The sequence below is a fragment of the Balaenoptera borealis genome (genome assembly GCF_965194805.1).
Source record: "Balaenoptera borealis genome assembly, chromosome: 2".
NCBI classification, from domain to species: domain Eukaryota; kingdom Metazoa; phylum Chordata; class Mammalia; order Artiodactyla; family Balaenopteridae; genus Balaenoptera; species Balaenoptera borealis.
This window is the reverse complement of record NC_138867.1, coordinates 170,410,523-170,431,999: the sequence shown is the minus strand read 5'-3', so window position 1 is coordinate 170,431,999 and position 21,477 is coordinate 170,410,523. Positions and strand designations below refer to the sequence as shown.

The 21,477-nt window shown below is 47.2% G+C and overlaps 1 protein-coding gene across 7 annotated transcripts; it reads left to right on the top strand.

Annotated features, from left to right (window-relative positions):
• Positions 1-107: 107 nt before the first annotated feature.
• On the top strand, positions 108-21,468 carry BTNL9 (butyrophilin like 9). Of its 7 annotated transcripts, none has more exons than XM_082379356.1 (11): positions 108-486; positions 6,130-6,191; positions 7,997-8,342; positions 9,966-10,247; positions 12,759-12,887; positions 13,070-13,102; positions 13,392-13,412; positions 14,955-14,975; positions 15,210-15,236; positions 17,611-17,637; positions 18,543-21,468. In XM_082379356.1, the coding sequence occupies exons 2-11, from the start codon at positions 6,156-6,158 to the stop codon at positions 19,166-19,168; spliced, it is 1,548 nt and encodes a 515-aa protein (XP_082235482.1). In that variant the 5' UTR covers positions 108-486; positions 6,130-6,155; the 3' UTR covers positions 19,169-21,468. The 7 variants fall into 7 exon arrangements, with proteins under 7 accessions (XP_082235482.1, XP_082235483.1, XP_082235484.1 ...); XM_082379353.1 differs by having other exon boundaries at positions 109-486; positions 6,130-6,264; positions 7,995-8,342; positions 18,543-21,467; XM_082379357.1 differs by lacking the exon at positions 12,759-12,887 and having other exon boundaries at positions 6,130-6,264; positions 7,995-8,342.
• The last annotated feature ends 9 nt before the right edge of the window (positions 21,469-21,477 follow it).

Below are 21,477 nucleotides of genomic sequence, written 5' to 3'. Positions count from 1 at the left end.
TTCTGCTCTGATGGTGAAGAGAGAGGGCCTTGCCAGGCACGGCCATCCTGCCTCCCTGGAGCCCCAGATATCCCGGGCAGCCAGCTGGAGCGTTTTTCCCCTCCTCTGAGCCTCTGTAGTTTGCAGTCTCTACAAACCTCCCAGATACCTTTCCCCTCCTTCTAAGACCTTGGAGGGACATTTTCCATGGAAATTCAATTCATGGTTTTCCTCACACAGGCAGGATGTGACAGAGACTTCCTCGTTTTGTTCTATCTATCTTGGTTTTTATAGCAAAGGGCAGGGCAAGCAGCGTGTGTCTTAAGGTGGAAGGTGGGTGGGTAATTTTGTCAAAGATGAGCTGGTCCCCCTCAACTGAACTGCCAGCCCATGTCTAGGGGACCTTAGTATCTGGAATCTGGATACTTCACAGTTGTCTCCCTTGCAGGGAAATTGAGATCACCAGGATTCATCCGCCATTTTGGACCCTTTGCTGCTACTTGCCAGGTATGTGACTCATTCTCAATGCCTGTCTAAACCTCCACCTTTCAGAAATGGGAGGCAGAAATGAGGCCTTAGGAGAGAGTGCAAGATGGGTTGGCACCGTCTTATCAGCTGAGCCTGGCTGCAGGATAGGGATGTCAGTGTGACCAAGGGGAGATGCCCATTTAGGCAGCTCCATTTGAAGAGGAAGGATTCTGACACATCCCATTTCCCCCTTAAGCCATGGGAAGCCTCAAAGAGGGTCCCTCCTTGGGACAATTCATCTCCTGTAGAGACAAGGGAGTGGAAACCCTCTTGTGGACCTAGTGAAATAAAAACCAAAGCAAGCCAGCGAGCATTCATTGACAGCTTGTGAAGGGCAAAGCATTGCAGCAGGTGGTAGAAGGGGAGCGGGTGCAAGAGTGCAAAAGCCCTATGGCTGGGGGCTCATAGCTTAGGATACGGAGAATGGGAGAAGGGCAAAGCACACACAGCCCAAGCTTACAAATTAGCAAAAGCAGAATATAATAATCTTTAAAGAGAAACTCAAGAGCTGAAGACTGGAAATCAAGGGAACATAAATGTTGTTTAGGATTCGGGGATGCAGGAGGAGAAAACTGGAATGGGGTTGGAGTGAGGCCAGGGAAAAAATGAGAAAGAAAGAAGAAGAAAGAGGAAAGATAGGCTTGGGTGGAAGGTAGCCGCGTTTCAGCAGCATTTCTTTGCCATCGGTGTGCACGACCCTTATTCCTCCTTGCGTCTTCAGAGGCTCCCTGGAGAGCAGGGAGCATGTACCCCACCAGCAAAGCTTAGCTCCAGCCTGAGACCCCCTTTCTGGCTGTCCTTCCCCTCACTGGGTCCTCTCTCTTCCCCGAATATGCAACGTGGCCAGTCTCAACTTTCCCCCGCAAAACCTCCCCATTCTTTTTCTTTTCAGAAAGAGAATCTGAAATCCATTTACACTGTGATGCGAATAGCTGAAATCAGAAAGTGTTTCCCTTCAGAGGGGTAAGGAGCAGAGACTTTCAACTGCAAAGGGAGGTTGGAAAAGGCAAACTTCAGGCAGCAAGTGGGGAGTAGGGTGGCCTTTAGATCAGGAAGGGGCATTCAGCCCTTCTGAAGTCCCTTCAAGAATTTGCCAGACTGTCTCCTTCCTATTAAAGTCTTTAAAGTCAGGTCCTTGAGTGTTGGAAGGAAAGGTACCACAAGGCATTACCTCCTGCTAGAGAAGATGCTGTTGATAAGGTCTAAGGGAAACTCCAGTTTTAAGTTGTTTTATCAGAAGTGGATTTTTAAATTTTTATGCATTTGTTGGTTGGTTAGTCTTCTGGCTGACATATGGGGGCTCAAGCCACTTCTTTTTTTTTTTTTTTAATGAGGTTTTTAAAAAATTTATTTATTTATTTATTTATGGCTGTGTTGGGTCTTCGTTTCTGTGCGAGGGCTTTCTCTAGTTGCGGCAAGTGGGGACCACTCTTCATCGCGGTGCGCGGGCCTCTCACTATCGCGGCCTCTCATGTTGCGGAGCACAGGCTCCAGACGCGCAGGCTCAGTAGTTGTGGCTCACGGGCCCAGTTGCTCCGCGGCATATAGGATCTTCCCAGACCAGGGCTCGAACCCGTGTCCCCTGCATTGGCAGGCAGATTCTCAACCACTGCGCCACCAGGGAAGCCCAAGCCACTTCTTCAGTGCATGTGAGATGCTGTCAGGATGAGCACTGCAGTCTGTGACCAGGCGATTCCTAACAGAGGTCACAGTTTGGGGGACAGGAAAACTGAGGGTGCACCCAACTTTGACACATGACTGCTGGTGTGGAATCTGTATCAAGAGAAGGGCAGAGCTTGGGAGGAACCCCTACTCCACCACCTTCTAGCCGTGTGTGCAGGGCAAGTCGCTTGGCCTCCCTGCCCCTCGGTTTCCTTGCCTGTAATTTGGTCCTATAATAATAGTGATAATACTTCTGATATAGGTAAGTACTTGGTAGATAGTAAGCGCTCAATTTATATTAGTTTTTATTACCGTGGGCACATGCATGTGTACATGTGGGTTTATAACCTCTTCCCCCTGCAGCCTCAGTGACTGAAATCCCATGAATGTATCACAGCAGAGAACTGCCATCCTGATAGTAATTCCAGGGTCTGGAACACACTGACTGACAGGTGGCAGCCTCCCCCTGCCTGGGAATATTGGAGCATGTGCTCCTGCTGGGAGGTGCCCCTGCCCCCTGCTGCGGGCCTGTCTAATGCCCCATTGCTGCCTTGGGAAGGACTCAAGTTACCATCTAGCACAAGTCTTGACCAATCCCTCAGAGTCTGGCTGATCCAAATGGATCCAGAAACACTCTCTGAGCCCCTCTTGTTTTAGAAGGCATTAGCTGGTGTTGATATACCCTCATGGCTTCACCCTATGGGGCTCTATGTCCTTTGCTGCCAGTTTCTAGGCCTGTCACGGACACATTCCTGCCATCAGCCAAAAGGGCAAGAGGCTGGACTGTCCAGCCTGAGCCTGGCCCCTGGCCCAAGGGCTCTGTTCTGCTGGTTACTGTGTGAATAATGATTCCAATAGCTGCTGGCTATCAGCCGGGCACACTTCAGAGGGGACTCCTATCTCCTCCCTGAGGGCTCCCTTCTGAAACGTGAACGGAGCCACCCCAACTTGCCCCTCTGTCTTCCCACCTGCGTGTGGAAGGGCAGGGCCCGCAGACCCTGGCCCACTCGACTCATAGGCCATTGCCCCTCCCTCCTGCTGTAGTCCTGTCAGCCAATGTCCTTCCAGCACAGAGGTCAGTCAGGGAGCCTCCCTTCCATTAACTCACCTGCACACCTCCTGAGACTAGTCTTCTGCTGCATGACCAGCAGCTTTTTTTTTTTTTTTTAATTTGTACCTCTTAATCCCAGGGCTCCGTTTTCGTTTTTTTTTTTTTAATTAATTAATCAATTTATTTTTGGCTGTGTTGGGTCTTCGTTTCTGTGCGAGGGCTTTCTCTAGTTGTGGCAAGCGGGGGCCACTCTTCATCGCGGTGTGCGGCCTCTGTCACTATCGCGGCCTCTCTTGTTGCGGAGCACAGGCTCCAGATGCACAGGCTCAGCAGCTGTGGCTCACGGGCCTTAGTTGCTCCGCGGCATGTGGGATCTTCCCAGACCGGGGCTCGAACCCATATCCCCTGCATTGGCAGGCAGATTCTCAACCACTGCGCCACCAGGGAAGCCCCCGACCAGCAGCTTTTTTAAATCCTTCATCTACTGTAAGCTTTCTTTTTTTATTAACAATTTTAGTCTAAGAATTTTGTCAATTTAGGTAAATTAAATAAATCAATTGAAAAACAGATGAAAGGAAATAAAGAAGAAAAAAATATATGACCACCTGAATAGTTGCAGAAAAATAATTTACTAAAAGCTAATACTTTTTTCTCTCAGCTTTATGAAGTATGATTGACAAATAAAAATTGTATATATTTAAAGTATACAATGTGATATTTTGATATGTGCATTCATTGTGAAATGATTACCACAATAGTTGCAGAAAAATAATTTACTAAAAGCTAATACTTTTTTCTCTCAGCTTTATGAAGTATGATTGACAAATAAAAATTGTATATAGTTAAAGTATACAATGTGATATTTTGATATGTGCATTCATTGTGAAATGATTATCACAATCAAGCTAATTAACATATCCATCACCTCACAAAGTTACCTTTTTCTGTGTGTGGTGAGAACACTAAAAATTTATTCTTAGAAAAATTTAAGTATACAATACAGTATTATTAATTATGATCGCCATGCTGTACATTAGAGCTTTAGAACTTATTCATCTTATAACTGAAAGTTTGTACCATTTGACCAATATTTACTCCATTCCCCCCTCCCCTTCCCAGCCCTTGGTAACCATCATTCTACTCTTTTTGAGTTCAACTTTTTTTTTTTTTTTTACTGTAAGCTTTTATATATAGAATGGATAAACAAGGTCCTACTGTAGAGCACAGAGACCTATATTCAATATCCCATGATAAACCATAATGGAAAAAAACATTAAAAAAATATATATGTGTATAACTGAATCACTTTGCTGTACAACAGTAACTAACACAACATTGTAAATCAATGACCTATACTTCAATAAAGTATACTGACCTATACTTCAATAAAAAAATAAAGTCCTTCATCTACATCCCGCTAGTGCTATTGCTGAGGGTGTGGCTGGGACTCTGCAGCCACAGGACCCCAGGAACACGTGCCACCTCGCAGGTCTGTGGGAAAAGGAAAACCAAACAGTGGAGTGGGGTGGCAGACAGAGGGAGAAGGGAGACTGGGGGAGCTGGAGAGTAGAAACTGCATGGGGCTTTCTGCTCTGGGGGTGCTATGATGGCATGAAGGGAGAGGGAGGCAGCCTCTGGAAGAAGATGGAGAGCAGAGAGCAGATGTTTGGAAGATGGAGGCAGAGAGAGGAGCTGACTTTTTTTTTTTTTAATATTTATTTATTTGTTTGGCTGTGCCGGATCTTAGTCGCTGCACGCGGGATCTTTGTCGCCACATGCGAGATCTTCGTTAGGGCATGTGGAATCTTTTTAGTTGTGGCGTGTGGGATCTTTTAGTTGTGGCATGAGAGAGCTTAGTGCAGCATGCAGGCGGGATCTAGTTACCTGACCAGGGATCAAACCGGGGGCCCCCTGCATTGGAAGTGTGGAGTCTTAACCACTGGACCACCAGGGAAGTCCCTGACTTTTCTTTAGAGAGCACCCACCCCACCCATAGGAGGCTTAAGCTTAACAACCCTCTGAGTTGGACTGGTTTTTTCCATTGTTTAAGCAAAGAAATTAAGGTTCAGCAAGTTACATAATCTGTCTAAAGTCTCACAACTAAATAGAGGAGAAATGTGGAGAGGCTTATATATCTCCCAAGATGTACAGCTGCCCAGGCTCACTGGCTCTCACACTGTGAGGCATTACTTCAGGTCCCAAAGGGGCATCAGGAGTGAAGAGGGAACAGCCCTTGCCTGGGGCTGGGTCTCCAGTGCCACAGATGAGGCATGGGGAGGGCTAGATGGGACGGCACCATCACTATGGTCTCAAAGATGCTATTGACTCAGTGACAGTCACCAGCTGACCTCCTGGGAGCTTCATCTGAAGTCTCAGGGGTGGAAGAAGGTGTCCTAGATGTGGCTGGAGTTAAAAGGCAGCCCAGGCATGCATCCTACTTCGGAAAGATTAGAACTCTGTGTTTGTTCCTCTGTTTTGTGGACCTGATGTTCCAGGTCAAAGGGAACTGGGAGCAAGGTTGGGCAGAGAGAAGCAAAATGCATCTGGGAATCCTTATAGGTTTCCCTTTGTTTGGGCAAAGTCACTAAATCCTAGCTCAGCCCCAACACAATGCATGGCTCTGTTCCTGGCTCTAAACAATGAGAAGCTCAGAAGCTGCTTCCTCTGGGACCCTTTGGCCTTGTCCTCTCTCAGCTCTGTGAGTCCAAGCAAGGCCAACAATGCCATAAGCAGTGTCGCCTGTTAAAATTAGAAGCAGCTCTCACATCTGGCTATGATTGAAAAGAAGCCAGGCACTGGAGCTTGCAAGAACCAGACAAAAAATAATTGAGGCAGTGACAGACATCAGGCCTGATGCATGGGGTTCCAGCTCTCCTGCGTCACTCCAGTACCTCGTTGTCCCTCTCCAGGTGGCCCCCACTGCTGAGGAAAAGTGATGGATTTCCCAGTCTCCCTGGACTCCTACCAGCGAGTACGTCTTGCCAGCAGTCTCTTCTTCCTCACTCACCTCCTCCTCCTCCTTCAGCCCGGGGAGATGCACTCAGGTAACGTGTCTAATCCGCAGCCCAGACAGCCAGGACGTGAGCACCTCAGCTTCTGCCCACCCCTCCTGCAGGTGATCCCAGGGCTGAGATCTTGTAGCCTGGTACCTGGCTGGCTGTGCCAGGGGCTAAAATATAAGATTTCCATCCCAGTTGTTAAAGAGCCACTGCCCCCAAACACCATCCAGCCCCACAGTGCTCCCCCACCATCCCTGCAGCCACCCACAACTCCACAGCTCACAAACATGGCAGAAGGTATAGCAGCAGGGTGCCAGGAAATTCTTATTGGTCTGTGCTTAGGCTGAACCAGTTGGAAAATATTTTTTAACTCCTCTCCTGCATATAAGCCATAGCTTTTGAACGGCAGGAAGAATCCTAACCTTACCATCTCTCATGAAAGAAGCAACTAACAGAGAGTGTAAACTAGTTAGGCAAATACAATTCCCTAATTCCCTGAGCTGGAAACCAGGGATACCAAGGTGACTAGGCACAGCCCAGATCCTCAGTCATTCAAGGGAGGGGGACAGACATGACATAGACGGCTGTCCAGCTGTGTGACCAGAGCTGCAAGAGAAATGTACCCAAGGATTTGGGAACACAGTCAAGAGACCAGTTTGTTTTTTCCAGAAAGCCATGAAGGGCCATAGAAAAGAGGTATTATTTGAGTAGAGCCTTGCAGGATGCACATTCTCCAGGAAGATGACAGATGGAGAGTAAACTGAGGCAGGGTGTGCCCAGGGAGAGGGCCAGGCATCAGGCATGGGGGCAGGGACAGCTGGAGAGAACCTGGAGAGGAAAGCTGGTAGGGATGGTGTCAGGGCTACACCCAGTGGGCAACAAGGGGTCTCAAATGGAGTGAAGGAATGTGCCCCCATGCTATATGCGCAAAGTGAAGGATGGGAGAGGTTCATAAAGGAAGAATTTAGGGTGGGATTAAGCTGAGCGTTGAGAGAAGGAAAGGAGGTGTACGGAAGGCAGAAAAAAAGAATGAAGTCATGCTGGGTAGAAAGGCACTGCAGCAGGAATAGCAACTCTCATGGAAATTGCAGAAAACAGGGAGTAGAGGAGCCATACCGAGACATCACTGCAGAGAACAATCAAATGAAAGAGCCAGATAAATTAAAATCTTGAAAGCAGGATTTGGCCTTAGATAGGAAAACCCATGAAACAAGGAACCCCCCTAGATTATTTTAATACCCTTTGTTATTACAGAAGCTGTCCATGTGCATTATAAAATGTTAGAAAATCAGACAAGGCAAAAATAAGAAAACATCTATTCCCACCAGGCAGACATTATCACTATCAATAATTTGGTCTATTTCCCTTCAGATCTTTTATTCTGCACATTTATGCAAATATGTCAACTTTTTAATCAAATAAGAGGATAGTGTACATATGGTTTTGAAACTTGCTTTTTTTTTTTTTTTTTTTTGCCGAAGAGTCCATTTAATTTAATGCCCTGGCCATATTTACATAACTGTCCCCCAAATAATATTTGCAGTTGGTTGGTTCAAACCAGCTACCAGTCCGGCACCACACATTTGTATCTGGTTGTAATGTTCCTTGTGTATTTTTTAATGTGGCACACTCAACTTTTTCATGACAATTACTTGTTCATGCAACCGGACCGGTCATCCTGTAGAGTGTCTCACCTTTGTCATTTGAATGGTTTACTGCAAAAAAACATATTTGAAGAGTGCTGATTTGGGCCATTGTCTGGGTTCTCGTCCTAGAGGAGGTCAGGGTGGTAGGCCATGGGGAGCCCATTCTGGCACACGTCGGGGATGAGGTGGAATTCTCGTGCCACCTGTCGCCGTACCGGGACGCCGAGCGCATGGAGATCCTCTGGTTCCGGAGCCAGGCCTCGGACGTGGTGCACCTGTACCGGGAGCGGCAGGAGTTCTATGGCCAGCAGATGGCGCAGTTCCAGAACAGGACCGAACTCATCACGGACGAGATCGCTGATGGCAGCGTGACCCTGAGGCTCCACCCCGTGGTCCCCGCTGACGAGGGTCCGTACGGGTGCCGCTTCGTCTCCAGCGACTTCACTGGGGAAGCGGTCTGGGAGCTGGAGGTGGCAGGTGCGTGACCTGGTCAAGCCCCAACAGAGAGGAGAAAATGGTCCATTTGGAAACAGGTCAAGAGTAGATAGAAAAGAACAGAGAAAGGGAAAATATCTCTAATTTAAAAAAAAGTATTAAAAAGAAAAATTCATTAGAAAATGAACAAAAAAATGCACACAAAAAAGATACACAAATGGCCCTGAAACATAAGAAAAGATGATTACTTTTACTCATAGTGAGAAAAAGGCAAATTAAAGCTACAGAGATACAATTTTTTTACACATCAGATTGGCAAACATTCAATATTTGGATCACACACTCTTGGTGGAGATGTAGGGAAGCAGGCCCCCTCCTACCTTTTTTTTTTTTAAATTAATTAATTAATTAATTAATTTTTGGCTGCATTGGATCTTCGTTGCTGCGCACGGACTTTCTCTAGCTGCGGGGAGCGGGGGCAACTCTTCGTTGCGGTGCGCGGGCTTCTCATTGCGGTGGCTTCTCTTGTTGCGGAGCACGGGCTCTAGGCGCGCGGGCTTCAGTAGTTGTGGCATGCAAGCTCTAGAGCGCAGGCTCAGTAGTTGTGGCTCATGGGCTTAGTCGCTCCGCAGCATGTGGGATCTTCCTGGACCAGGGCTCGAACCCGTGTTCCTGCATTGGCAGGCACATTCTTAACCACTGTGCCACCAGGGAAGTCCCCGCCTACCTTCTTGGTGGAGTTCAAAGTCCTGCAGCTCCAGGTCAGGGGGATTAGGCAATGGCTAACAGGACTGACTGTGCATCTACCCTTTGAACAGCAATTCTACCTCTAGGAGTTGACCCTGAAGATACACCTCCCACAGCTCCAATATGAAAAAAGGCATATGTATAAGTTTACATTGTACAACAGTGGAAACTCCCTAAATGTCCAAGCATAGATGCTGAGCGTGGTCTATCACACTATGCAGCTAAAAAATGAGAAAGAGCTCTAAGCTGATGTGGAGTGATTTATATGATGTTTTTAAGAGAAAAAAGGAAGATGCAAAAGAGGTTCTATAGCATGTTAACTTTTGTGCAAGAAAGGAGGAGAAACATGGCACAAAAGAAACAAGAAGGATAAACTAGAAGCTAATGAAATTGGTTACTTAAGGGAGGAGAGGGTGCAATGGGATAGAAAGGATGGAGAAATGCCTGGGGCTTTTTTGATCTACTGTTTTTTACAGTATTGATGTTTAAACCATCTTAATGTTTTGCTTATTCAAAATATAAAGCTAGCTTACTTGGATAGAGAGATAAAGAAGTATATATAACAAAACCACTTGAGTGTGGGTGGGATTCAAGAGAGAGAAAGGACAGTCTATTGAAATTTGGGGTGGGATTACTCTTCATTCTAGGGGGACTGTCCCTTGCATTATATGACCAAATATCAGTAGCCCTTCCCTACTTTAAAATGCCCTTCAGAGGTAGTGCTGTCCCCACATGCCACCGGTGATTTAGTGTGTCATTTATAGTCCATTGGTGGAGGGCTGCAAGCCCACAAGTGTGTTAAGAGCAGTCACAGTCACGATGCCTTATGGTGACTGCAAATGGTGAATGGTGGCATGAACTTCGCATACCACTTCTGGGAAGGAGCCTGATCTTTCCCACTCTTCCTGCCTCTCTCAGGGCTGGGCTCGGACCCTCACATCTCCCTTGAGGGCTTCAAGCAGGGAGGCATTCAGCTAAGGTGCAGCTCCAGTGGCTGGTACCCCAAGCCACAGTCTCAGTGGAGAGACCATCAGGGACGATGCCTGCCTCCAGAGACTGAAGTCATCGTCAAGGATGCCCAAGGCCTGTTCAGTCTGGAAACCTCTGTGGTCGTCCAAGGGGTGGCCCACAGCAACGTGTCCTGCTCCATCCAGAACCCCCTCCTGGGCCAGAAGAAAGAGTTCGTGGTCCAGATAGCAGGTCAGTGGGTGCCAGCTCACCCTCATCTTCCTAGTCTTCAAGTTCTCCATGTCCATCATCCCTAAGACCATCTATTAGGACACAATGGCACTGGAGCCTGGCTGTGTATGGGGTGGGCTAAACTTGACACCTTGAAAGTCAGCCATCATATCAGGAACCTACTGAGTGTACAACTGACAACCCAAACAGTAATCGAGGGAGGACCCAGAAAGCCAATATTATGAGCCAAAAACCAGGCACTAAAATCCAGAAACTCTAGTTATTGGAGGGCATCATGAGAGCCCGTGTGGTCCTAATTTTATCCCTCAAACAATATTTATTGATCACCCACAATGTTCCCCAAACCCTTGGCCTCAGGTCCACATTCCAGTGGGGGAAACCGATACACAAAAGAGTAAGTTACAGCACATGTTAGAAGGTGTTATCTGAGACAGAGAAACATGAAGCAGGGAAGCATGCTAAGGCAGGGTGGAGTGTATTTTATGGATTTAAAAGTGGTGGATCAGGGAAGAAGACCCTTAGGCACTGAGCTCAAAGGAAGACCATTATCTAGGATCAAAGTTTTACTGTGCGGCACCCACTTGAAGGATTTAACGTTCATGGCTCTGATTGTTTTAAGTCTTGAGGATAAACCCAACCTATGGGCCATGTTTCACATCGGTCCAAATCAACAGTTATATTACCATAACAGAAAGAAATCTCACCCTTATAAGCGATAACTTGTCCTCAGGTAAGAGGACTTGATCAGCACCATGTGTCACACATAGTTCACCCGAAATTTACCTGGTAATTGGGTAAGGAGTAACATCTGTGTTAGCCAATTGTCTTTATCCAAAGGAAAAACAAGCTATCGCTTATCTCTAGGACAAGCATGTAATTACAACTCGGAGCCAGGTGCCTAAGTGAAACTCCCAGCAGACCTGGAGATAGGGGTACTCTCTCCTTGATGTTTCCATTTCAAAGAGATGGCTCTGAGCTCCTTAAGAAAAACATTCCTGGGTTTTAAAATTGCCAAGGGGCTTATTTAACTTTCAAAAAGATTTGTATACATCTTGAGGGGATAGAGAAAGAATTTACAAATTTTCTGAAGGAAATACTCTAAGAGAAGGGAAAGGGGAATCTCCCTCCGTTTTTGCACCAGGGGAAATCCAGTTCTTAAATTTGTGTTTAACCTTGACAAAGGGTGTGGGGCACATGGATATCTGCAAGGAGGCCATTCAGGTAGAGGCCATTCAAATGCAAAGGTCCTGAGATGGAAATGTGTGTAGCTATCTGAGGAGCTGGGAAGATGCAGGAGAGGCTGGAGATTGCAGGTCAGGGAGGCATAGGGCCCTGAGGTCTTTAACCCCTAAATCAGTGCTTCAAAAACACCTGTGGTGAAGGACCAATCCTTTGTAGCTCAATACTTTTAACCAAGACAATAAAAATGCACTGCTAGAAAAATAAAATTGAAAACCGAAAGAACACATTATGCTAAATGAAATAAGCCAGACACAAAAGGACAAATATTGTATGATTCTCTTTATATGAGGTACCCAGAATAGTCAATTCATAGAGAGGGAAAGTAGAATAGGTGTTACCAGGGGCTGGGGGTGTGGGGGGAATGGGAAGTTAGTGTTTAATGGGTATAGAGTCTCAGTTTGGGAAGATGAAAAAAGTTCTGGTGGTGATGGTTGCACAACAATGTTAATATACTTAATGCTGCTGACCTATAAGCTTAAAATGGTTAAGATAGTAAATTTTAGGTTATGTATATTTTACTATGATAAAAAAAATAAAAAAATTTAAAGACCACTGAGATAAAAGCACCAATTTCTTATTGTCTTCAACAGACTCAAAATTATTCTGTTAAACTGCCGCAAGAGTTTCTCAAGGGTTGCTCTCTATTTTGCATTCATTTCTTTACGGTCCAGCCACTGTCCTTGCGAACCCTGCCCCACATTCTCCCTCTGGGCAGATCCTCCCTAGGAAGCCTGGAGAGGGAAGAGAACCGTCAGTCAGCCGCACAAAGCTTTGCTAACAGTTCTTCCAAAGGTGTGATGAGAAGTAGAAGCCAGGTGTTTGCAAGAAGCGGAAGATGACATGTGGATTCGTCAGAGTGGTAGAGAGCAGTTATTCACTGGGTTTCAGGTATCAGCACCTTGGATTGTCACGCCCTTAGATGTAAAGCAAGAGTAGGAAGAAGTAGAGGGAGGTCAGGGCTATGGTCACAGAAGTTCTAAGCTGGAGGACTGGGCAGAGCCCATCAGCGCCTTCCTTTCACATCCTTCAGTTTGCAGTATTTTCCTCTGCGCTGAGCAAGTTCAAGTTCACCGCTGGTCCTCTGATGTTACCTCTCTAGAGCACTGCAGACTGGTTTTCAGGCCCGTTTTACAGAGGGCTATGCTGGGGCCCAGGAAGCATCAACCACTCACTGGGAAGGTTTTCCGGCACGCAGTGTCTAGACTAGTCTTCTCACTTAATGTTTAGCGAAGACCAAATCGAGACAACTCCATGTGGGGTGTTTTCCAGACGTATTTTTACCCGGAACCTCTCCCTGGAAGAGAGCTTTCCTCGGGACTCTGGTGGGAACGCTTCTCCTCCTGGCTCTCCTCCCGACGCTGGCGCTGTACTTCTTTCGGAAGCAACGGAGGTCCCAAGGTACCAGGCAGGCTGGCGGCTGCCCTCCTGGAGTTGGCTTTGCCCAAGAGCAAAGTGGTGCAGGCGGCCATAGCGGGGCACTGCTGAGGGGCCATCCTGCGGAGGCAGGGCTGGCATGGGTCGTGGAGACAGGCAGGGGAGCGTGCACACTCACGTCTGCTCCCCTTTTTTCTTGCCTTCAGAAAAGCTGAAGAAGCAGGCGGAGAAGGACAAAGGTAAGCAGAGGGCAAGACGCGCTCTTCGCGCACATCCCTGACTAGCAGAAGTGGGGACGCTGGGTGAAGAAGACGAGTAGGTCACAGCCGGGGGCGGGGGGAGGGGGGTTGGGAGAGGGCAGAGACGGGGGTGGGGGGGGGGGCGGCAGAGGTTTCCTTCCACTTCTCCCTCGAGTCCAGCTCAAACTGGTTCTCCAGAGCACATGGGGTTCCAAGTCTGTACACTTTGGAGATGCAAGGCCTCAGTGATCCATGGAGATTTTCCTCTTTTCTTCGTTTCTTTCTCCAGGGAAACTCACAGAAGAACTGGGTAAGTTCTGGGTGCCATGCCCACAGTGCTGGCTGTGGGCTCGGGGGTTAACCCCGGCGCACGGTGGAAGCAGGGGTTCCGTGATTTTAGGCCCCCTTTGGAGAGCAATGGATGGCAGCGCTCTAATTCGAAATCCATCCCTCTGCGCCTCCCGCCTTCCCCCTCCGAAACCGATTTGTGCGCACCTGCCGAGGAAGCCTGACCCAAGACCCTCTGGAAAGACTCTGCCAGGCCCTCTCCTGCAAGTTGTACAATTCAGTTACAATTCCACTGTAAAAGGTCTACTCCCTCTAGTTCATCTTCCTAGGATAACCTCTTTTTAATGCAAATGTCACTGGGAAGGAAGCCATCTTTAATTTGCACCAAAGTGAAAGCAATTTATCAAATCCACTTTTCTTCCCAGGGGGACTCAGCACCTTGAAACCATGTGGGGGGAGGAGGGAAGAGTGAATCCAAAGGAAGAGGGGAGAGAGGAGAAGGCCACCATGGGTGGGGGAAGACCTTGAGAACCACCTTGTCTGCCCCAGTAAAACACCAGACAAAAGAGTGAAGTTGAAGCTTGTCTTGCAGTCTACCTAGTCATGGAGGGGAAAACAAACAAACAAAAAAGGCAATCAACCAAACAACAAAAACAGCCACAATAAATCATTAACATCATAGGCTGAATTAGTGTATATTGTTGCCTTTCCCAGTCTTACTTTTTTTTTTAAATATATTTTTCTTAACCATATTTGCTTATTTATTCATTTTTTATTTTATGGCTGTGTTGGGTCTTCGTTTCTGTTCGAGGGCTTTCTCTAGTTGTGGCAAGCGGGGGCCACTCTTCATCGCGGTGCGCGGGCCTCTTCACTATCGCGGCATCTCCTGTTGCGGAGCACAGACTCCAGACGCGCAGGCTCAGTAATTGTGGCTCACGGGCGCAGTTGCTCCGTGGCATGTGGGATCTTCCCAGACCAGGGCTTGAACCCGTGTCCCCTGCATTAGCAGGCAGATTCTCAACCACTGTGCCACCAGGGAAGCCCCCCCCCCCCCCACGTCTTACTTTTAAAAGAGGATAAAGATTAGAGAAATCAGAGGAATGCGTTTCTAGTGGCAAAATATCAGAGTTTTGGTATCTGGCCTGGGGAAATAATTGAGTGTCATGTCCTCCAGGTTCTTTAAATGACGTACCCAGTAAGTGACCCTGAGGCTCATGCAGGGTGTGCTCAGTGCCTGGACTTACACAGGACTTCCTCCCCAGGAAAAGCTTGTATTACAGGGCAAGTGAGCATTAGCCTCTCCAAACCAGACCAGAACCCTTGAAAGAGGCTCCTCAGTATCAAGACCAGTTTTCCCTTCCCAGCCCTGTGCAGATTTCTGCCTTAGAGCAAAGAATAGGATGAGGTGTAAGAATCCTGCAGATGGGTGATGCAGCATCCAGGATGGGATCGGGGTGAGCAGTGGTTTAAGACTGAGAAAGCTCTTCCCAGTGGCCTAACTGCCTTGGGCAGGTGGTTCCACTCATCCAAAGGCTGATGTTTTCTCTGTGTGTTCTGCTTACAGGGAAACTTCAAGTGGAGCTGGGTAAGTGACCCCCCCCTTAGAACTATTTCTTGTTGTCCCCCTTGTAGCATCTGGTTATCCGTGTATGTTCTTCTTATCTCCCAACCAGGTATGATGGCCAGGCTGGAACTCTGCTGGCTGTGTGGGTGGCAGGAGAGAGGGGAGAGGAGCAGGGGTGGGTGCAAAATTTGACGTGTGAACAAGGAAGCTGCAGGGACCCGGTGTTCTAATTCTGTTTTCCCTTGGCTGCTTCAGACTGGAGAAGGGCTGAAGGTCAGGCTGGTGAGTGAAGCCCGTTTTCCTCCCGCTGTCCACGTCACATCTCAGCTTCCCGGTCACCTGCTCTGACTAACCAACTGTGCTTCATTCTGGTTTATTCCATAGCTACACACATGTATTAATCTCTGTTGCTTGGTATAGGTTATATTTGAGTTTTACTTTTATATTGTCCTGAAGTGTAAGCATACGGTAAATCATTGGTGCCAATCCTGGTTGCACATCAGAATCACCTAGATTCCTGGTGTCCCCCCTCAAAGACCCTCACTCCTGGTGAGAGTTACCTTATATGTAAATATAAGGCAGGTTACCTTATACGTAAATATTTCTCCCTATACCTTCCTCCATTTCCCCCATAAAACAGTCTAATGTGTATCTTTATTTTGTATGTATTCTTGCAAGAGGTGAATTTCTGTTTTGTGCACGTGCACTTCAGTTTCTGTAAAGACATTTACAGTCTCATGCTGTTCCTTGCTTTCCTCACTCATTGCTGTGTTTTAATATCCATCCCTGCTGCCGCATGTAAATCTAGTCTGTATCTGCTTGCTGCAGAGCACTCCATTTGAGCTAGCCACCCTCCTGGAGCAGACATCCAGCCTGCTTCCAACTCTATGCCACCACAAACAATGCTGAATAAATACCTGAAAACGTGTTGCCTTCTGGCTCTGTGCAGAGATTTCTCTGGGATGTATACCCAAGAGGGGAACTGCTGGCCCTTGGGGGATGTGTCACTAAGTGGGATAGAAGGATCTCCTGAAGGTAGCACCATCATCCTTCACGCAGTGGAGGCTCCATGTGCCCACATCCCGTGTGAGCCAGCTTTCTAAGTTTGCCAGTCAGTGGGGATGAGTAATTGTTCTTTCGGTTTGCACTCCTCTGGACACTAAGAGGTTTGAGCATCTCTTTATATGCTAGCTAGCTTTTGGGGCTTCCTCTTCTGAAAATTGCCTGTTTCTGTCCTTTGCCTATTTTCCATACGGCATTGGTATCTTTTTCTTGTTGATTCACAAGACAGGGCTGGTGTCAGTGCTGGGGAATGGAGCCTTTTGGTTTGCAGGCATCTTTCATGCAACATTATTATTATTATCATTATAGAATATGATATATACATATAGGATATTAATCCCTCATTGTTATTATACATTGTGAATTCCTTCTTCTCTTCTGTCACCTGCTATTCGCTTTGTCCAATGGTGCCCCTTATTGAAAAGAAATAACCAATTTTGATAAAAGCTAATTCATCACATTTTTACCTTAATGGCTTGTGTTTTTGAAGTTTTGTTGAAGAAGATCTTCCTTACATTTAGGTCACAATGACAGTCTCTTACACTTTCTTCTATTCACTGTATATGTGTTATGTGCAGGTTTTTAATCCATCTGAAATTCACCATTTTATGTGGTGTTAGACAAGAATCCAGCAATTTTTCTCCGAATAAAGAGTCAGTTTTCCCAATGCCACCTACTACACCATCCATGGTTTCCCCATTGATTTGGGTATCACCTTTAGTGCGTATTCAGTTCCCATGTCTTCATGGGTCTGTCCTTTGGTCACATATTACTTTGGCTTTTAAAGTACCTGAAAGTACAAGTCCTCCTCCATTTCCCCTTCTTTTTTAAAGTTAATGGACCTTTTAAAAATATAAATTATAGGATAAATGTATGAAGTTTCTAAAAAAATCCAAAAGTAGTTTTACATGGGATTGCTTTGAATTTATAGATAAATTTAGGGAGAACTGACATCTTTATCGAATTGAGTTATTCTATGCAAGAGCTCTATATTTTAAAAGATCTACTGGTTATTCTGATGCAAAATCAGGGTTGCAAGGCCTTGCTGTAAATTTATGGAGCTCTGAAAATGTCTTCTATTGCTTTTGCATTTTGTGACATTGGTGCTCTCTTTGTTGTAAAATAGAACAAGATAAAACAAAACAGAAATCCACACAGAATGGCTCATGGTAAGAAAGAGGGCAAGACAGGGTGTCCAGAGGATGTCTTAGGACAGGAGCCAAGCTCAGCTGGGCCTCCTGGAGACTAAGCCAGTCAGAGATTGAGGCTTCATTTCCATCCTTTAATGTATCCCAGTTGCTTGTATTGGTTCTTTTTGCCCACATACTCTGTCATCCCACTGTTCCCAGCACAACTTCAGCCTGTACACAGCTTTGGTACAAGCCAGCACTGACACCAGCCCCCTACCCAATCCCAAATTCCCGGGAAGATGCCATGGTGGACCCAGGCCAGTCTGGGTCCAAGCCAGCTATCATGATGGGAATGAGGTTACTTAGTTTGTAGGCGTCCCTTTTGCATCTTGAGCCTCCCTCAAGGTTCTAGGGTTACTGACTCAGATCTCTGAGCCTCTTTTTTCCTCTCTGTTTGGTTTCAGAGTGGAGAGCAGCCCAACAACATGCAGGTAACTGAAGCCAAGGAACTGTGCCTTGTGAGTTAGGTTGGCTGGATCTGAAGTAGAAGGGAGGTATCCAGAACTGAGATTAGAGGAAGGGTCTGTCCAGGGCCAAGTATGGAGCCCACATACAGACACACAAGCTCACTTATAAAACACATAATATGACACATATGCCTGCACACATACATGCTCGCATGCACTAATGTGATTGCACTCACACACGCACACGTCTGTGTGCACACACGTGCTCCCACACGCACATAGCTTTCTGGATATTACTACATTTGTTTCCATCTGGCAGAAAGGTTGCTACTAGGGCCTCTTTGCAGGAGAGAATACAGAGTTTGTAAGGAACCTCCCACATCATCTGACAGAGGGTTCCTATCCATCAAATGGGTGTGGTTTTTTGGGGGGGGATGGGGTGTTGGAGTGCAGGGTACTGGACTAGATGACCTCAGAGGTCCCCTTTAGTTTTAAAATCCTAAAATTGCTGTAAAAGACTCCCAGAGCTCACTAGTGATTTCATGGTCACACAGGGTGGTGAGAGCAGCCGGGACAGAATCAGCCCTAAGCTCCTTCCCGTTGATCAGGTCGTGGGGAAAGTGAGCCCACCTCTATCCCCACAAACCTACCTCATTTGCTCTCTCTGCTCTGCATGGCACCATGGATTTCAAGAACCTTCCAGTTCAGGAAAGAAATGGGATTCCTCCAATCACTTTCAAAAACTAGGAAGTGACTTTCATGCCCCTTCAGTACCAGGGCGGTGGGAAGGGGGTTGCAGGAGAGGGCATGACTATTCCACTGATTGGTCCATCGGGAGAACTAGAGGGTTTGCCTGTCGGGGGAGGGGACAGGTGTGGGATTGGGGCAGAACCGTCCTTCACCTGCACTAAACATATGCCTCTGCGCAGTGGATGTGACCCTGGATCCTGGCTCCGCCCACCCCAGCCTGGAGGTCTCCGAGGATGGCAAGAGCGTGTCCTCCCGCAGGATGGCGCCAGGCTCAGCGGCGGGTGACCCCCAGCGGTTCTCCGGGCAGGTGTGCGTTCTAAGCCGGGAGCGCTTCTCCGCGGGCCGCCACTACTGGGAGGTGCACGTGGGCCGCCGCAGCCGCTGGTTCCTAGGCGCGTGCCTGGCAGCGGTGCCGCGCGCAGGGCAGGCGCGCCTGAGCCCGGCGGGTGGCTACTGGGTGATGGGGCTGTGGAACGGCTGCGAGTACTTCGTGCTGGACCCGCACCGCGTCGCGCTCACCATGCGCGTGCCACCCCGGTGCGTGGGCATCTTGCTGGACTGCGAGGCGGGAAAGCTGTCCTTCTTCAACGTATCCAATGGCTCCCACATCTTCACCTTCACGGACACCTTCTCTGGGACACTCTGCGCGTATTTCAGGCCTAGAGCCCATGACGGCAGCGAACACCCAGATCCACTTACCATCTGCCCATTGCCAGTTAGAGAGAAACGCGTCCCCGAAGAGGAGGACAGTGACACCTGGTTACAACCCTATGAGCCCTCGGACCCCGCCCTGGCCATGTGGTGAGGCGCCCTCGTGGCCACAGGACTGGGTCCTGGGCGGCTTCCCGGATACCCAGTCGGCGCTTTGCTCGCCCGCTTCCTCTAGACGGAACAAATACACCGACCCCAGTGTATGAACCAAAACGCCAGCAAAGGCTTAAAAGGCTCAGTATAGCAGAAATGGGAAAAAGGGAGACCTTTGCCTATGTATCAATAGATGTGTATGTGTACATGTATGAATATGATTTTCTTTGAAAAAAAAAAAAAAGGCAATTCCAAAGCTTATTTGTGCGTGTTGTAGGTTTGAGCTGATGAGTAGAAATATATTCATGTTGCTGCTAGTCAGGGTGTTCACTGTGGAAGACATGAAAGAAACTGGAATGGGGGGAAAAGAGGAGAAACTTCACTGGATAAAATTAGAGGTATCAGTTAACTTGTGCATTTTAATAGTTTTGTATATATTTTCTAGTTCTAGAAAGATCTAGAAAAAATGACACTTCATAAGCAATGAGTTCACCTAGGGCTCAGATCCTAGTTTTCACTGTCAATTCCCACTAAAATGAACTTGGAGAAATGGTGGGTTCCAGGGCTGGAGCAGAGAAAGTACAGGTAAATCTGGAACATCTTTTGCTGTAATGTACAAACATGCTCAGAAACTGACGGGGGGCTTCCCTGGTGGCGCAGTGGTTAAGAATCCACCTGCCAATGCAGGGGACACAGTTTCAAGCCCTGGTCCAGGAAGATCCCACATGCCGCGGATCAACTAAGCTCGTGTGCTACAACTACTGAGGCTGTGCTCTAGAGCCCACGAGCCACAACTACTGAGCCTGCATGCCACAACTACTGAAGCCTGTGTGCCTAGAGCCCCTGCTCCGCAACAAGAGAAGCCCACGCACTGCAACAAAGAGTACACCCCACTCACCGCAGCTAGAGAAAGCCCACACACAGCAACGAAGACCCAGTGCAGACAAAAATAAATGAATTTTTAAAAAATGTCAAAGGACTGATGGGAACATAACAAAAAGACATAGGAGCTAGGTCGAAGGGGCTCCACTGACCAATCATGGGACAATTTGAACATTAAAATGAATAATGACAAGAATTGCTCAACAAGGGGTTGATCAAAGAAAAAAATTCACTAAGTGTGCTGTCTCTTCAGCCAGAGAAAAGAAATACAAAAACAACAACAGACGAAAAACAGAAGCGATAGGAGAGAATGAAAGAATAATTGTGAACTCATGGTTTTTACTATGTAATAGATGAAACACACATATGATACATAGATGGATAGATAGATTAGATAGATAGATGATAGATAGATAGGTAGTGTGTGCACATACATATAGTTCCTAGCTCTGCCTGCCTTGAGGGCTTAGAAACAATAACACCCCTGTACCACTGAGCACACCTTGCACCAGAACTTAGTTTTTAGTACTATTTACCACTGAAAGGAACCAAGGCTCCTTGGAGAAATGGTGGACTCCAGGGCTGGGGCAGGGAAAATATAAGGGTGTGATGTTTGATGTTCTGATTTATACTAGGAAATATTTATTTGGTCTTCAACCTAGATTTTAGAACACAGCTCTTAAACTCTTGGAATTTCTAAGTGATAAGAGTGATAAGGGTGTCTCTGGATATTCATAACAAGCCCCTTTCAACCACTCCCGAGTTTATGTTAATGAGATAACTTTTGGAAAGCCAGTAAGGATGGGGCTGGTTGCCAGGGGAACCAACTGTGTGACCAAAGGGTTGTAACTAACTCCCGCCCACGCACCCCCTCCACCGCAGGGAGGGGAAAGGGGCTGGAGATTGAGTTCAATCATCAAGGGCCAATGATTTAACCAGTCATGCCTATGTGATGAAGCCTTTTTATGAAACCCCAAAAGGACTGGGTTCAGTGAGCTTTCAGGTTGGTGAACACTTGGAGATGCAGGCAGACAGGTGCTCAGAGAGAGCAAGGAAGCTCTGTGCCACTTCCCACATACCTTCCTCTATGCATCTATTCCATCTGATTCCTGAGCTATATCCTTTTCTAATAAACCTGTAATCTAGTTAGTAAATTCTTCCTGAGTTCTGTGAGCTGCTCTAGCAAATTAACAGAACCCAAGGCAGGGGTCTTGGGAATCTCCAATTTATGGTGGGTGGGACAGAAACACAGGCAACCTGGATTTGTAATTGGTGTGAGAAGGGTGGGGGGAGTCTTTTTTTTTTTTAATTTTTATTTATTTATTTATTTATGGCTGTGTTGGGTCTTCATTTCTGTGTGAGGGCTTTCTCTAGTTGCGGCAAGTGGGGGCCACTCTTCATCGCGGTGCACGGGCCTCTCACTATCGG